This window comes from Idiotropiscis lumnitzeri, chromosome 1 (genome assembly GCF_059441095.1).
Source record: "Idiotropiscis lumnitzeri isolate Australia: NSW breed Sydney's pygmy pipehorse chromosome 1, RoL_Ilum_1.0, whole genome shotgun sequence".
In the NCBI taxonomy this organism is placed as follows: Eukaryota; Metazoa; Chordata; class Actinopteri; order Syngnathiformes; family Syngnathidae; genus Idiotropiscis; species Idiotropiscis lumnitzeri.
Genome location: NC_142391.1, coordinates 20,146,568 through 20,159,355, shown reverse-complemented (window position 1 = coordinate 20,159,355; position 12,788 = coordinate 20,146,568). Strand labels below are relative to the sequence as shown.

Below are 12,788 nucleotides of genomic sequence, written 5' to 3'. Positions count from 1 at the left end.
ATTTTTATTGTGTTCGACAGCTATTTGAACACTTCAGCCCCCAAAAGAAAAATGACACCCTCTTCTTTCATTGGAAAATAGTTGCTTTCTACCTTTTTCCAGCAGTTGAGCTTAATCAAATTGAATAATTTCTCCCTTTTCTGACTAGAAAACAACACAAAAAAAATTCCAATCACTTTTTGTCAGAGCTTGGCACCTGACACTTTTTTGCTGGCCGCGACTTGGGTACCCTTCCTGCCTCGACCCTCCGACCTTATTCATTTTTTTCCCCTGCTAATCGGAGTTGGATAAACTTTCTTGCAGGATGCACAATCTGGAAATTGTAGAAATCTACCCAATTCTAATTAGCCCCAATTATTTGCATTGCTAAAGTATTAATGCGTCCATTCATTCACTGTCGCGTGTTCTACTTTTCTTCACCACACAAATAACAAAATCTTCATTTTCTCCTCATTGCTAGAAACATTTGACTCGGTGATAATTCAAGCTACCATATGTAAAATTCAGCTGTGATCATGTTGGAGTAGCCACCACCACTATTTTGACGTTCCATATTTTCTGTGAGTGAAGAATGAGGCGTGATGATAGCAAGCAGTTAGCAAATTACCTTCGCAACTGTCGAGCAGGCGTCTTCCATGGCGCAGCTTGTTTGACCGCAGCTCGTCCACAAGCGTCATCTTACTTTTTTTCTCTTTGATTGTCATCATTATCAAGGATGATGACTTCTTTGGCTTCCATTTAACTCGACTCTGCTCGAGGGTCAGACATCTATAATTCTACAGTATGGCTCCCCCTTCTTGGTCCCCCATCATCTGCACCTTTTTCCGCCTTTCCTTTTTTTCATATTGGTTGATGACTCATCCAACATGGCGGTGCCACCCAATGATGGGGGAAAGAAAATTGTCATCAACCTTGAAAGCTTCAGATTTTGTAAACATAAAATGTAGTTCCAGTCAGTTTTAAATTTTTAAAAGCATTTGTTTTTATTTTATTTCATAAATTAAAATGTCTTCAGTTTGAGTTTCGTTAACTAAATTAACCGCGGCGCGTGATGTGTTTTCTATAAGAGATCTAGGTGTGTGAGTGTGTGTGCGTGCGTGTGTGAGAAGAGAATGAGAACGTGTTCATGTAAGTGTATGAAACACATCCATGCACACTCTCCCAGGCACAAAACACACGCTTGCATACGCACACACACTGTAAACAAATTCACACACACGCACGCACACACCCATTACCTCCCATTCAAACACAAACAAAACTAATATGCATATAGACACACGCGCGCGCGCGCGCGAACGCACACAATGCCCCCCACACACATCTAAGCGCACTCACACCCCCATTGAAACAAGCACACAAATTAGACACGAGCATGCGTGCAGCCCACCAGTGCCAAAGTGTTGCGAAAGGCCTTTTGCTTTTCTTTTCACTGAGCTTTTGCGTGCACGTGCGCGCGCACGCGTGACCTTGCTCGACTGGTGGCGCTGAAAGGGAAGCAGGCCAATTGACGCTCACTTGTTGGCCCACAAAAAAAAAAAAGCTTTCAACATTTTGACCTTTTCATCGTCTCATGAGGACTTGAAACACTTGACCCCCCCCCCCTCCCACGCCTGCACGAGCGCGAATACGAACACGAGCACGCGCAGCTCCATGAGGCTTTCATCGTATAAGAAAAAGATATTTCGCTCGTGGAAATTCCATTGATGGCACGAATTGAAACAAAAAAAATAATTAACAAATGACGGGATTTAACAAAAGGGGAGGTTGCAGCATATCAATTGTTGAATTGCAGGACTGTCGCTAGACAAGCACACGCGCACGCACACGCACAGTGGCAGCAGCACGCGTGTTGCGTGAGCGAGTGTGTGTTTGTGTCAGGTAGAAACCACCACCAGCTGCTCTTTGTGTGCGCGAGTGTGTGCGTGTGCGTGCGTGCGTGTGTGTGCGCGTGTGTGGCACACGTTAAAAGTGTCCATCTGTTTGTAAGCAGCTGTGTCCTCGGGTGTACGGGGTGGAGGGAAATGGGGAGGGGAGGATGGGACATGCTTGACTAATGAGTGTTTATTGTGTTCATGTCCATTACGACTGTGTCAATTCATTAGCGCACTCCGTGTGAGTGTGTGCGTGTGCGCGCAGGCGTTTAAGGAAGTCAATTTGCAGTGTTGGATTGGAAAAAAAAAAAGTTCCTCACGGCCGGCCAAAGAAATCAAAAACAAAAAGAAATCAAATGAATATGAGAATGGTGCGAGTGAAAAGATTTGATGTGAATGCAAAATTTATTTATTTATTTTTTTGAATGACTTCAGACAGATGAGAAATTCTAATGAGGACAAAATGTCTCACTAGTATCCAATCAGAAAGAACGGAAAATGTTTTTCTTGAACAAAAAGCATTGGAATCATTTAAATATGTATGCATAGATGTATACATAGTATGTGAATGTGCATGTATAGCATAGCTCTCTCCCCCCCCCCCCCAATACATAAACAATTGCTAAACTCTAAGTCCGATTGCATTCATGGCGATGACTGCGTGTGTACTCAGCTCCCAAACTGGAGGCACCGAAATTTTCCTAATTAACAGAGGTGAGCATTCCATCGGTCCGTCACTGAACGCTTTCCTGACAATTGAGAGTAACAGAAACGTTCCAAACAAAAAAAGGCGACGGACTCAGCAGTGGTGGAAATTCATTTTGGTCCTTCAGAGTAATCGTGAACAACCGTCTCAAGTTGCAACAGACCTCTCAGTTTTGCTGACGTGCTTCTATTTCTTTTCTTATTTTTATCGAGGGACCAACTGACTGACAATAACACGTTTGTTTAGCTTGGAAAAAAAGATCAATGGACAAATGACATATCGGCAAAATTTAGTAAAATGCCCATCTCTGCTAATCAATAGTAATACTTCAAAGAATAAATCAATCCAAAAATTCCAACAATGTGCACACGTTTGTTTTTGTTTTTCTTTGAAAAAAAGGCAATGCTCTCCAAATGTTTTAGTGCCACTCGCCATTTTATGGTGACACAGAAAAAAAGAAAAAAAGAAAAAGATTGCAAATATTATTTGGGCCTCAACGAGCTGACGTCACTAAAGGCGCGGACAAATGCCCTCAATGACAAAAGACATTTTTGTTAGCATGCAGAGCAGCATTGAACAAAATCATCTGGCGATCCTCATCGCTGCTATCATCAAGTAAGGTTAGCCTCAAATTGTTAGTTTGTGGCCAACGTCGGAGTCATCAAGTAGCTTGCACTGCGAATGCGTGAGCACGACTTTGCTGGAGCGACGATTTCTCTGCAATTGGATTATTGGAAAACGGAAATGGACATTTTCAAGGAACTGTTTTTGCTAATTTTCACGCTGTTTGTGCGATTATGTCACTCAGGATTTTCAAAGCGTTCATTTCGTATTAATTGGCAAAAAAATACTTTCACTTGTCAGTACATTCGGTGAGGTATTCACTACAATGTAAAACGTATGTTTAGCAAATTTTGCAAAAGTTATGCAAAGAAATAGTTCTTGATAAAGTAGTGAATGTGAAGTGGGGTGAACTTCAACAGGTTTCCTCATTTCCAGGCAAACGTAGAGGATGCAGATTTTGGCGGGCACTACTTAATTTCACAGGTGAACCAAACAGGTGAACGATAACCTATAAGTTACTTACTCTGTCTATTCCTGAAATAATTTTTAGGAACTGCAGCATATATAAAAACAAGATCCCTTTTTGCTCTGAAAAGTCACTAGAGGATACAAAAGTGTTAGTCAAATAAATATAATGGCATTATATATATATATATATATGTATATAATATCAGAGTTTTATATATATATATATATATATATATATAAAAATATATAACTCTGATAAAAACAAAAACATACTTTGACTTTGTCTGCTGCAGTTGACAAGCGCACCAAGCGAACTCGTGCTTCCTAAAAATACAAACAAGAAACGTTGACAGGCGGGCGCGAGCGGCAATTGAGCTCAGCGGGTCTCCACCTCGTCATTGTGATCGACGTGGCGCACCGACATGCCCCATTAGCTCAGACCCCCCATCGGGCCATCCGTCCAAAGCGCGTGCACGTGACACTGCTACCAAAATCACAACCAACACACATGATGTGGTAAGCTTTGACGTGCCAGGCCCGCCACACCAAAAGGGACGTGGAACTCACACCGGAAGTGATGGTGGGAAACAGGAAGTCTTCCTCTTCCGCTTGCTAACTGTCGTCATGGTAGCGCGCTGCGCTAATTGCGGCTAATTGCGGCTAATTGCAGGTTAGCCAGAGAGGGGGCGCTTGATCGGCCACACGGGGCGTCTGCCCGTCACTCACACGTCACTCGCCCGCCGGGACGCCTTTTGCCGGTGGGAGCCACGCGCACATGCAAGCACGCACGATCAAACACACACGCACACACAGACGCACACGCACACACACTTTGACAGGAACGTAAACACGCCGAGCGTGCATGTGACGTGTTGAAAATGTGAGTTGGAGGCAAAAGTCAAGTAGCGCAATGACAGCATCAGAAGTCACGTGCTTGCCTGATCGTTGGGGAGGAAAGAAGCTCGGCATGCGCGCGCGTCCTTGGACTTAATGGCTCGTACGTGCGTGCGCGCACACGTCCATTCAAATGGAACTCAAGAGAATGACAAAGCTCGTCAGGAGCTCATTTGAGGCACTTTGGTGACCTCGCGGCAGCTGAGCTTTTATGGGGGGCGGGGGGTGGCAACGTTTGAAAAACATAACAAAAACAAAAAAAAAACATTTTCGGGACTAAACTATTTCATTGCATTCGCTCAATCACAGCAAGCACACAGGATGATGTCAAGAACAAATCAACAAGATGCGGAGAATATCCCCCGCACGCACCCCCCCCCCCCCGTTCCCAAATACTTCCAGGATGATAACAATTAAGTGTCCACCTGACCAAGGTTACACTCGCGCACAGCCTGCTTTTTTTTTGAGGGGGGGGGAATCAATAAGTCATCATGTCGGTCCAAAGTGTTTTGTTGTGTGTGTCCTTGGCGTGTCCAGTAGAAGAAACGTCACGCAAACATCGGGATGCGCGTGCGCGAGTGTTTCTTTCCATCGCATTTGCTGGGATCGGCAAAAAAAAAAATCAACTTTTGCGCACACTTTTGAAAATATCTTCACTTTTTCTACCTCATATTTGCTACGGTGGTCAACAGCAAATCGCAATATTTGTGTCCCTAAATATGTTTTTTTTAATTCAAAAACATCTAAATGCCTGTGCAATAGCGATTTAAGCCTACCTAGTCATTTATTTTGTTGTTTCAGGAAAAAATGCCTATGTTGTTCTAACCTTTCATTCATAATTATGACGAAATAAATGACATATCATATTTATTTATTGCTCGAGGACAAAAAGGAATCAAAGCATAGAAAAAAATCATATAGAAATTACGACTTGCATTAAAAATGAATAAACATTTATTGACCAGGATTATTTTTGATGGGTGGGAGGGGGACAATTTGTTCTTTAAAAACTGAAAATATTTTTTTCCCGAGGGCAAAAACAATAAAATATAAATATATTGCATATTTTGTTCCGAGTGGGGAATGACTCTTTTTTAAAAATAAAAATAAATTACGTTTTTCATTTTAAAGAAAAAGTCTCTGCTTCTTCAATTTGTCAGCCATTTCTTTCATTCAATGTTTTTTCACCTTCGGATCATTTTTTCATTTTTTTAATGTCACTATAGCAAATAGCTATTTTTTCCCATTTACGTTTTTGTGCTGCCTCTTGTGCTTAAAGTTTGGAACTAACACCACTTATTGTCACAAGTATAAGAAATGCATTCATTCATTGTATTTTCGAGGATCATAATGATTTAAAATTTTCATAACTTGATGCTTGTCTGACTAGATTCAGTCAAATGAGTGTCACGAAACTGGCTGCAAACCAGAAGGCGGACGAGTTTGCTGGCGAGACGCACGCACATGCGTGTAATGGCATTTGTATACGACCCGTATGGGTTTCACACCTGAGAGCAAGCAAGCGCCACATTTGTTCTTAGAATTAAAAATAGATGAAAACAAATAAAGAAAAAAAAGGGCGAGTGTGGGAAAAAACATGGATCGAGATGAGCCGTCAGCCGTGTGAGAACATTTCGGCTTCCAGTTGATTGCAACGGCGACAGAGTGCAAGTGGTGGACTGAACAAAAACGGTGTCGGCGTGGTTCGACCTCCGTGCGGTGTGGGTAAGACTTGCGACATGCGAACACTCGTATGACGGCATCACCCCGTTGTGCCAGTATAGTCGAGGTCGATAAAAAGCAAGATGCCCGTCCAACACCACCAACTTGTCCGGGCAGCTTTCGAGGAGTCTGCAGAAGTGAAAGCAGACCGAGCTAAAGAAATGATTGACGCAATTGGCATGGGCATTGGAACCACATCGTTGCGGCCTTCAAACGTGTTGGAGCCCGAGCGCATATTAGCCAGAACGTGGTCCCAGCACTGATTTCATTTACGTTGACAGTTGATTCATTTTGCATTTTCATACCCGATGATGTTATTTGATGCTGTATTGCATTTTATTTTGAAGTGATGACGCACTACTGAACCTTTCAGTTTAGATTCGCAGGGAAACTTTTTGTTTGTCATCAGGCTATATTGAATTAAATTATAAATTGAGAGTATGTTCAGTGTTTACGTTGACTGTCATATACATTAATGAAAATGTTTCTTATTTTATAATGAAGTTATCAAAGTTTTTAGTTACCTGACTATTTCCTACAATATTCTATCCAGACAAGGTTCTGTTTTTTTTAAAATTATTTATAAACAACACTAGTTGTTTTTTTATTCTAGTATGTGCTTTTATAACAGGTAATGTTTTTAGTTTTATTGAAAATTTAATTGCAACTCGCTATCTGTTAAAACTAAATTAAAAAAAAATCTAGTCTTACGCATTTTAAACTTTTTGTTGCGTTTTGCTGTACTGAAACCATGTTGAACCGTTACACACCTACTCTCTTCTCTCCATACACACACGCACGCACACACACACACGCGATTTTGTTCAACACAAAGCACAAAAAATGTCATTAGACCAGTTGAATGCCGACGTCTGGTGTGTTGGGTGTGTTTAGAGGTTGAGTGTTGACGTAAGGGCGAGCTGGGCTAATAAAAAAAAAAGTGGCGAGATTGGGCGCTGCCCAATTCATTATTTTTGGCCTTCAACACCTCACGTGCTGTCGTCTCACCCAAAGCGATGCAACATCGCCACCTACTGCCGAGTGTAGGCGCCATTCGAGCAACTTGATGGCTGCCAGCCAAACTTTTCACTTCCGCTCGTGTAGCTCACTCCACAACTACTCCCATCCAAGCGCTTCTTAGAAACCGAACACGCGTTTATTGCTTTCACATTTTCTGCGTGGTCACGATTAGCACACGCCATCACGTGACGTGAGAACTACATTTATAATGCAATAAAAGAGTCGCACAGTCACAAGTAAACAAAAAGCACAACAAATAAATACCTCGTTGGCCGCTTGCCGTGAAAATAGGTTAAATGTTCGGTAATCCACGAAGGAGCTCCTTTTAGTCTTCTTTCTCTACGTCAGTCCTCGAGCACGAGCATTAGCATTAGCATTAGCATTAACATTAACAGGTGGACATGCGCAGTTGAGTTGCAGTTAATACAATACAATAAAACTTTATTCATACACCGCATTTCTCAACAGCTGGAGCGGTAACAATGTCCTCGCCTCTAAAATTTTCGAAAGACTAACATAAGAAATAAAGTTCTGGACATGAAATCAATATGACATTATTAACTGTAATTAACATGTCAACATGTTCCTTTGTTGTTACATTTAAGTATCACCTATAAATACATCAAATGATGTACTCATTAACAACATAAAATGAGTCAAGTTCAAACTTAACTAACAAACTATAAATGATTAGTTTCAAATGGAAGAGTTGCGAGCAACACTAAGAGCTTGACCAACACGACTCATTCATCATTTCCGTTACCATGACAACAACACAGAAGCTGAACTGTGATTGCTGCATGACAAAGAATCACTTAAAAACTTTTGCAGTTCATGACAAAGCAGTTTTGTTTTGGAAACATTCACTGAGCTGAAAACATTTATGTCCAACACTTTTGAAGTTTCTTTTTGTTCTGTTGCACTATTTCAACACAATGCAAATGGTAAACGAGCCGAACGTTTAGTGGCTTGCGTTTGCGTCATTTGTGTTGAACACTTTTTTTTTTTTTGGAGGGGCGGTCCTCAGTGGAAGAAGTGCTTCCACCGATACGTCAACTGCACACGTCCAGAACAGACATTTTTTTTTTTTTATGTACTTGAGTACTTTGGCCACCTGTGACATGTCGGAAGGGAGGACGAGAGAAAGCGACGTTTGGCAGCGACTCACACCTGTAGGCGACAAGGAAACAATGACATTTTTTTACCAAGGGAAATGGTGACTAAAAGAATATTCAGAAAATGAAAAGCTGCAAGTTTTGTGTTAAATAACCCCATCCGAGAAAAAAAAAATACATAAAAGTGTTTTCGTCCTGCATTTGAATTTTATTCCCAACACGCGCTGAAGGGCGTTTGCAGCTTTAAGCATCAATTTGAAGGTAAATCAAGAATGAATGCTTTTGTTTTTCTCAGTAAAACAAAAGAAAATATTTGTGGGGGAAAAAAAGCTCAGCCACATCGCACGTTGCTCAAAAGATTTTTGCCTTTTTCATCGCCAGTTTACAATGTCCGATATTGCGCAGACGACAACTAACAACAAAACTTGTTGCACGTTTACAACCCCGGTGAGGTCGAGTGCTTCGGAAAATGAACGCAAAGACGGCAAGTGTCGTTACTGCCATAGTAGTCATGAATACTTGTGGCAATATTGATATCGGATCTCGATTGCATGTCGTAAATCAGAAAGGAGGAAAATGTGGAAAAAATGGCTGCTTGCATGGCTTGGCCACAACACAGACAAAAAGAGCGATTTGGCGCAGAGGCCTGTCACCTGTCAAGCGGCCGCCTCCTCGTCCACTTCTTGCTTTGGCTCCGCCTCCTCCTCAAAGCAGCCAATGGCATCCACAGTGATGAGCTCTTCCTCCTGAGCCTTCTTCACGTGCACCTACCGACACATGCGCACACGTCAGCGTCACGCCCGCGGACGGAAGGGGGATGAACTCTGACCTGTTGCTTGTGCTTGTCGGACTTCATGTGTTCCACAAACTTCCGAGGCGTCTTCAAGTGACGGCGGCATGCTGCGCAGAACGGCCGTGAAGCACGCTTACGCGCCTTGCGGGCGCACACACAAACATTTGCATATAGACACACTAACATAACAAAATACACACTTAGTTAATCACTCACTTTGTGTTGTTTAGTCCGTCGATGGCTGATGATGTCATCGCTAAAGTGACTCTGACATGTGTGGCACCAGTGGCGCCTTCTGCTGAACCAACACACACACTACGTCATCATCGGAGATCGTGTGTGCGTTTGTGTTTGCGTGCATGCGTGAGTGCGCGCGTGCAGGGGTGTGTGAGCATGTTTGTGTAGGCTCATGAGTAATCCTACCTGTTTGTGAGCGTGTGTGTGATCACACTGACGCAGTGTGTGATCTCTTTCCATTTGGTCACATGATCTGAGCCGCTCATGTGCTCCACAAACACCTAAACGCACACACGCACACACACACACGCGCGCACCCCCCCCCCCCCCCCCCATCAAACAGATTTGTCGATGGTTTTGCATAGGCATCTTTTTGCGACGCCAGCGGGGGGCGGCTGGGGGTTTCCTCACCTGCATTGAGTGACACGTGACCCCGCACATGTGACATTGAAGGCCCTCCTGCTTCTCACCGGTCATCTTGAACTCACGACTGTCACCACGTTGCTGGATAGTCACCTTCAAAGAACACACGCTCTGGAGCACGAACACACACACACACAATAACATACAATTCAATACAATTTTATTTATATCGCGCATTTCACAACAGCTGGAGCTGTAACAAAGCGCTTTCCATATGCCATTATGTAAATTAGTAACACACACACACACACAAATGGATGACTGTTTAGTTCATGCAAGAGCTTTATGACCATTGCGAGGACGTTTGAATCACCTGGGACGTTTTGTTGGCGTTGTGACACTCTGCTGCCTCCTGCTGCTCAGGAGGACAAACTCCATCTGACAGCACACGCACACACACATGATGTCATGAACGGCACAAGAGCCACCACGTTATCTGTGTCACACACACCTTCTAGAGCAGCGCTCTCGCACTCCGGTTGATCACGTGAGCCTGCGCCCTTGTCGCTATTGGTCAGCATGGCGGCTGCCTCCTCAGCCCTGGTTCGATGACATTTACGATGACACACTAAACAATCTTTGTCCTAACAGCGCAAATCTGATTTCCTGACCCAAAAAAGTTGAAGTGTGAAAACGCTGACATACCCTCAATGGCGCCATCTTGGCCATTTTTGAGCAAATGACATAATCAATGTGACGTGCGTGCAGTAGCACACTACTATTTATTTCTTGGTCTGTTTTGCTCCAAAAATGCCTTATGGCATAGTCAAGCACTGCCTTTATTTAGATAGCACCTCTACCCATGTCAGGTTAGATATTCTTCGTTGGAGAAAAAACAAGTAAAAAAGACATTTACGCGGCTATGCCTGGCGAACGCAGCCAGTCGCATCATGCATAAAGCAGGTGCGAGCGACCATTCCATTCAGGTTGGCGCATGTCGGTGGCGAGTTGCTAAAAACAGACGTGACGTCACTACACTTAAAGCAGGCTCAAGTACGATTTCACACACCTTCCAAAGCTATTCATTTGGTTTTGTTTGTAAAACATTTTTGTGGTTTAAAAAGTGCTATATACATAGAGTTTGGTTGAGTAATGCCAAGTCATTCCCAGAAAAAGATAAACAGCAAACTTTAGGATCCAAGAATGCAGAACCCTAATAAATTATCTAGTGTACAAATACCAAGCAGTTTAAAAACAAATGCAAACACAAGATCTAAGGCTGTGTAATTAATCGAAATTCAATTACGATTAATACGATTACAAAATTGGCAAAAATCATAAAAAAAAGTATTATTATATACAATATTATTATATAGGTTAATTGGACACTCCTAATTGCCCCTAGATGTGAGTGTGAGCGCGGATGGTTGTTTGTCTATTGTGCCTTGCGACTGGCTGGCAACCAGTTCAGCTGCCCGAAGATAGCTGGGATAGGCTCCAGCACCCCCCTGCGACCCTTGTGAGGAGAAGCGGTACAGATAATGGATGGATGATTATTATTATAAATTAAACATTGGTAAAATAATAATCATTTGAAAATGTTTATATTTTGTTTAAAATTTGAGCGTTCTATTGAAATAGTTTATTTAAATATTACAAGACTTCTATGGCAATTTATATAGGAAGTAAACGCTAATGCACAATTTCATGACTAGTAATGTAAAGCGATTACATTTTAAATTAACTAATCGTAAATAAATCTTAAATTAATTATGATTAATCACATTTTTTCTACTACTATTTTTTGTGAAGCTTTTAACAGGTATTTATATGAATACTATCTTGTAATTAATGTAAAATCACCAAATATTAAGTGTATTTTAAATCAAATACTGTTTTAAGAGCTTTCTATGATCATTGGATACAATCTAAATGGAGTAATCCTTACTGGAATTCTTAGAAGCATTTCTCAAAGCTGCTCACAAGCACCATGCTCCATCAGTGTTGGTTTGCAAGGCCCAGTGGTAACTTAAGCAAAGTGTTTTGTTCTGAAATGATGTACTAAAGAGGTACAGCTAATATGGTACAGATTTGGCTTTGAAAGATACGCATATTGCAAAAGTAACTTAATTAAAATATTTAATCGCATAATATTTTTAGAAATTAATCTTGCGTTAAAGCTTTAATCTTGACAGCCCTAATCATGACGAAAATAACCGCGATTAATATTTTATCCATAATCGAGCAGCCCGAACATAATCCTTTCTTCGTGTACGTCTTAATGCACAACACTTCATGATCGCGAAATCGTGCTAAGAAGAAAATAGTCCACGGCGACGCATTTTGGATTGCCACCTTTTTTGATTTGACAAACGAGAAACAACAACATGCTGGAAATAAACTCTTCACGTGATTATCACAGCCATTATGACCTTACCTTAATTTGTCAAACAGCCGCTTCTGCATTAAGCTTAGTGCTAGCTTAATGCTACATGTAAACATACGGAAGGCGATTAGGGCCCAAAAAGGAAAAAAGCAAAATCGGCAGATTTGTTCCTTTATGTTGGGAATACCAACTATGAAGGCTGATTTCTGACTTGTCATGCATATAATGTATATATATATATATATATATATGTACCGGATAAGCGGCGGATAATGGATGGATGGATAATGCATATATATATATATATATATATATAATTTATATATATATAATGTATATATATATATAATATATATATATACACACACAATATATATATATACACATATTTATGTATGTTACCTTCTCCCTAGTCCCCCTTGCTTCACTGTCTCCTCTACCTCTCCGTTGACTTCTATTTCAAAGAATAAAGTTGGTGTTTCGAGAGGCTCTGATGACTTCATTCTGTGATCCTGGGGTCAAACACGTACTGACACGCATCTGAGGCGTCAATAACAGTGACAAAGCAAGATGGCCGCCGTCTGGTGTCAGCCACCAACGGCCAATCGACATCTACAAGTCCGAGTTTGAGACGTGATTGGCGGAT

At 41.7% G+C, this 12,788-nt stretch overlaps 1 protein-coding gene across 3 annotated transcripts; it reads right to left on the bottom strand.

The window, feature by feature from the left end:
- Positions 1–7,360: 7,360 nt before the first annotated feature.
- ciz1b (cdkn1a interacting zinc finger protein 1b) lies at positions 7,361–12,685 on the bottom strand. Of its 3 annotated transcripts, none has more exons than XM_088281504.1 (9): positions 12,545–12,685; positions 10,268–10,356; positions 10,130–10,194; positions 9,805–9,927; positions 9,580–9,674; positions 9,373–9,454; positions 9,193–9,297; positions 9,017–9,130; positions 7,361–8,418 (listed from the first exon to the last, which is right to left on the bottom strand). In XM_088281504.1, the coding sequence occupies exons 1-8, from the start codon at positions 12,643–12,645 to the stop codon at positions 9,020–9,022; spliced, it is 771 nt and encodes a 256-aa protein (XP_088137630.1). In that variant the 5' UTR covers positions 12,646–12,685; the 3' UTR covers positions 7,361–8,418; positions 9,017–9,019. The 3 variants fall into 3 exon arrangements, with proteins under 3 accessions (XP_088137630.1, XP_088137712.1, XP_088137793.1); XM_088281586.1 differs by having other exon boundaries at positions 7,669–8,418; positions 9,373–9,451; XM_088281667.1 differs by lacking the exon at positions 12,545–12,685 and adding an exon at positions 12,194–12,285 and having other exon boundaries at positions 7,669–8,418.
- Between the last annotated feature and the right edge of the window lie 103 nt (positions 12,686–12,788).